This window comes from Oncorhynchus mykiss, chromosome 16 (genome assembly GCF_057628025.1).
Source record: "Oncorhynchus mykiss isolate SJ-2025 chromosome 16, ASM5762802v1, whole genome shotgun sequence".
NCBI lineage: Eukaryota > Metazoa > Chordata > Actinopteri > Salmoniformes > Salmonidae > Oncorhynchus > Oncorhynchus mykiss.
The window spans coordinates 62170001-62175000 of record NC_143037.1 but is presented as its reverse complement, the minus strand read 5'-3'; the positions used below and the strand labels follow the sequence as shown (position 1 = coordinate 62175000).

Below are 5000 nucleotides of genomic sequence, written 5' to 3'. Positions count from 1 at the left end.
TTACCTTCAAGTGGATTTAGGTTTTGCTAGGGTGTTGTGGGTGGCGATGGCGGATGAGCATAAGCACCTGCCTCTGATTCCAAAGGTTGCAAGTTCAAATCAAGTTCAAATCCAACTTTAACACTTACCTTAAGCATTCAGCATTGATGCCTTAACTTAAACATTTGGAGGAGTTAATGGCTAAACCTAACCTTAAACTCTTCGAAATGTGTAATTTGACGTTTGCAACGACTTAGAAATTGGACTTTTGAGAAACATGGATGAACGTCTAATTCTGATGTGAGAGTGTGAGAGCTAGTTGGAAGTTTCAAGGACAAGGAACAATGCTGGGCACTCGCACAAAAAAACATACCCTACACAGAGCTACACACACACTGGCGCACACTTGTGAACCCACCCACACACTTTCGTTCGCATGCACATTCTTTAGTACAACCATCCGTATTCAAACACAGCAATGCACATACAGTATCAGCACAGACTCCTGCAAACACCCACACAGTCTATTGTATGCACACACACTCGTTCACAGATAGAACTGCATAAGTTTGTCGAGGTGGACAGTATGTTTTTTAGATGCGAAGGAAAGAGTTGGTATACTGTTGAAAAGCTGCTATGATGGAACATAGTAACTTATGTTGTTACTTCACTAGTCACACACACACACACACACACACACACACACACACACACTGATGCAGGATAAACACTTGCGTCGTTACCTCAGTAGGTTACTGTCTCCACTCAAGTTTACAGAGACCAAGAACATACAGCAACACAATACTGTTCAATCAACTGCCACAAGACAAGGGAAAATCACAGTCTCAACCCTCTATCCCATTGACACACACTGAAACACACACACATGCACACACTCACCTTGCTCAGTCTGTGTATGTGTGCGTGGGACAGCTAATTTAATTATTTGACTCTGTTGGCTCTGACTGAGAGCAATGGTCGATGTGTCCGGCCCTTTCTCTGTTTGTCTCTAAATACGTTTTGCGATGTAATGGTTCTGTCTCTCTGTATGTTTACCTCAGATGTGTTCGGACTATGAGAGGAGTCTGGTCCAGCCCGTCTATGAGAACGACGCCCTCGGTCCACGAGCCCTCCCTGAGACACACCCCCTTCTGCAAGACTGGCAGGTATAGAGTTAACCCCCTGAAGTGTTCCATATCCATTCTGCTCTCCTCTACCTGGAGCACTTCCATTCTATTCCTCTACTTCCTCGTTCCTTTGATTCACAACTGGGTCACACTGAAGATGATTAAGTCTCCACGGTGAGGCTGTTGATTAGGAGTAACTGTAGAAGGAAAGCACAACCATGTGAATGTGCTTGCGTGCGTGCCTTAATGAGTGTGTGTGTGCATGGGTGGGTGTGTGCATGCGTGCGTGCATGCGTGTGTGTGTCTAACTGTGCAGACGTGTGTATGCATTGCATTCTAATGCCCATTCACCAGCTGCCAGTCCTTATGATTCAGAGAGTTTTTACGTTGTCAAACACTATCCCAGTCCACCCAAACACTGGCAGGTTGTTGACACACTTCCCACCGTCTCCATGATGATGATGGCACAGCACTCATTCTACCATAACCATTCCGACGTGTGTGTGTGTGTGTGTGTGTGTGTGTGTGTGTGTGTGTGTGTGTGTGTGTGTGTGTGTGTGTGTGAGCTCTACTATTGCAACAATGCATGGTTTTGGGTCGACAGCCAGGGGAGCCTGTCTAGAGGTGAAAAAGGGTTTCAGAGCCTCACTATTTTCCCGGGAAGTGTTTTCCAGGTCACGGCGTCCAAATCTCACAGGCGGCCATTTATCTTAATGGACAGCCCTGCTCTCCTTCTGTCACTGTGGAAACAGGAGCATATGGCTGCAGTCCAGAGGGAAGACTTCATCAAGAGCGCTGCTTAGGTGCACCGTTAGACAGGATACATCCGCATTAACTAGGCTAGGAGTGTTTTGAAGACAGTACTAGAAAGCACCTGGGGACTGTGATGAGAAAGCCGGTGGAAAGCGATAATGAGTTTTAGTGGTCATACTCTGGTACGAGGTGGATTTGGATTAGCGAGGAGTCTGATTGAACAGCGCCCGGTTTCCCTATAACATGTTTTAACGATGCATCTTTCCTGCAACTGCCAAAAATGTAACATCCGTTTCCCAAAACACCATGCAGAGATAACGTTCGCTAAGTGTTGAGGCATGTGTTGATCCTGATAGGATCGAAGGAAAGGCAACGCTGCTGTTTTAATCAATTGCAAGGACATTGGCAACTTTGTATTTGTAGTCAACTTTGTTCTGAAGTTATCGGTGGTTCCAAAGAGGCGGATAAACAATGTGATTTTATGTTTAGCGGATATCTTCTGTGTATAAAGAGCCGTGGTAGGGCAAAAAAGCATCTATCGATGTACTTAGCTGTTCGAGTGGCAGGCGTTAGATTATGAGGGTTTTCAAGGGCAACATTAATAACGATGGTTTTGGGAAACAGCTTGGAGATTTAACGATGCGCCTACAAAGTTTCTAACGAACGATGACTTAGCCTTAAGATGCTTTTGGTAACTGGGCCCTGATTGGTTAAATACACATAACTCTCTCTTTTCTCTATCCTGTCCAACTGTCTTTGTCTCTGTCTCTGTCTCTCTCTCCTTCTCTCTCTCTCTCTCTCTCTATCTTTCTCTCTCTCTCTCTCTCTCTCTCTCTCTCCAGCCCTCTAACACAGCCAAGCCTAACATGGAGGAGGGAATCACTCTCTTCTCAACTCTTCTCAACAACAAGCACTTCCTGGTTACCTTTGTTCATGCACTGGAGCAACAGAAGGACTTTGCAATACGCGACAGGTAACCATGAAAACCATGACAACAATTTGTACTTCAAACCCAAAGTACCGTGACTGACTACTATACAACTGATTATGGTTTTGACTAGAAAGGATGCAGCTTTTGTCATATTTGAATTTTGTAGCATGTTAGTAGAACATACGCAGCAGGTTAGGATAATTCATGTAGCAGGATAAGAGGATTAGGTTTAGGAAAAGGGTGACGACTGATTATCCTATACACTTGGGCGGCAGGTAGCCTAGTGGTTAGAAATCCCTGAGCTGACAAGGTAAAAATCTGTCGTTCTGCCTCTGAACAAGGCAGTTAACCCAATGTTCCTAGGCCGTCATTGAAAATAGGATTTGTTTCTTAACTGGCTTGCCTAGTTAAATAAAGGTAAAATAAAACAGTGGCCAGTTTAGTAGGTACACCACCCTGTTCACGAAAATGGTTTCCTCCTAAAGACAGTGAGTCATGTGGTCATGGCTTACTATGTAAAGCAGGCGTCGAGGCATTCAGTTACTGTTTGAGTGAATGTTAGAATGGGCAAAACGAGTGACTTTGAGCGTGGTATGATCGCCAGTGCCAGGCGCAACGGTTTCAGTATGTCAGAAATGGCCAGCCTCCTAGGCTTTTCACGCACAACCGTGTTTAGGGTTTACCTAGAATGACAAATAAAACACGTCCAGTCAGCGGCAGTCCTGTGGGAGGAAACAGCTTGTTGATGAGAGGTCGAAGGAGAATTGTGCAAGCTAACAGGCGGGCCACAAACAGGTAAATAACTGGTGTGCAGAAGGGCATCTCGGAACGTACAACTCGTCGGTTCTTGTCACAGATGGGCTATTGCAGCAGATGACAACACTGGGTTCCACTCCTCTCAGCTATATACATGAAGAAGCAGCTCCAGTGGGCACGCGATCACCAACCCTGGACAATGGAGGAAGTGGAAAAACATTGCCTGGTCCAACGAATCCCGGTTCCTGTTGTGTCATGCTGATGGCAGAGACTATTTGCAATCCCTTCCCCTCTCCACACCATTGCCACTCTCTGTTGTCATCTATGCATAGTCACTTTAATTAACTCTACCTACATGTACATACTACCTCAATTAAACGTTGACTCTGTACCGGCACCCTCCTGTATATATTGTTATTTTTTTACTGCTGCTCTTTAATTACTTGTTACTTTTCTCTTATTCTTATCAGTATTTTTTTTAACTGTACTGTTGGTTAGGGGCTCGTAAGTAAGCATTTCACTGTAAGGTCTACACCTGTTGTATTCAGAGCATGTGACTAATAAAATTGGATTTGATGTGAGTCCATGGCCCCATCCTGTCAATGGTACAGGCTGGTGGCAGTGTTGTAATGTTGAAGGGAATGTTTTCCTGGCACACGTTTGATCCCTTGATACAAATTGAGCAGCCTTTTCATGCCCAAAATATTGCCCACTGATTGGTTCACAGGCCTGTCCTGGAGGCAAAGGGGGGTCTGAACCGTTACGAGATGGGTGTACCTAAACTGGCCCCTGAGTGTCTATCCACCTCTTCCCAGTTCAAAATGTTTATGTGTACAATATGGTGAAAGGGGGATACCTAGTCAGTTGTACAACTGAATGCATTCAACTGTGTCTTCTGCATTTAACCCAACCCCTCTGAATCAAAGAAGTGTGGGGGGCTGCCTTAATTGACATCCACTTCATCGGCACCTGGGGAACAACTGCCTTGCTCAGGGGCAGAACAACTGATTTTTACCTTCTCAGATCAGGGATTCAATCCAGCAACCTTTTGGTTACTGGCCCAACGCTCCAACACGCCAGGCTACCTGCCACCTGTTTGCCAGCTCCATACAACAACACCTCAGCATATAGTGTATCAGTCTAAAAATAGACAGTTGTTCTGGAGGTTCCTCATATTGATTCTGGAGGCCAGACCCTTTCACTGTTCCCTCTCCAGAATCAGAACCACAGTAGTGGTGTGGCTTTAATGTTTCCCAGCCTGATCTCCTAGATGGGGCGGCAGGTAGCCTAGTGGTTAGAGTGTCGGACTAGTAACTGAAAGGTTGCAAGATCAAATCCCTGAGCTGACAATGTAAAAATCTGCCGTTCTGCCCCTGAACAAGGCAGTTCCTAGGCCGTCATTGAAAAAAATAAAAATAGTGGTTCTTTGTTATGGGAATCTCCCATCTACCTTT

At 45.3% G+C, this 5000-nt stretch overlaps 1 protein-coding gene across 1 annotated transcript in view; it reads left to right on the top strand.

The window, feature by feature from the left end:
* The window catches only part of plxnd1 (plexin D1), a 124195-nt gene that overhangs the window by 98101 nt on the left and 21094 nt on the right, over positions 1-5000 (top strand). Inside the window, exons 23-24 of the mRNA XM_036947420.2 lie at positions 1041-1145; positions 2702-2832. Coding sequence (XP_036803315.2) covers positions 1041-1145; positions 2702-2832 — 236 coding nt within the window. The remainder of the gene's footprint in view (positions 1-1040; positions 1146-2701; positions 2833-5000) is intronic.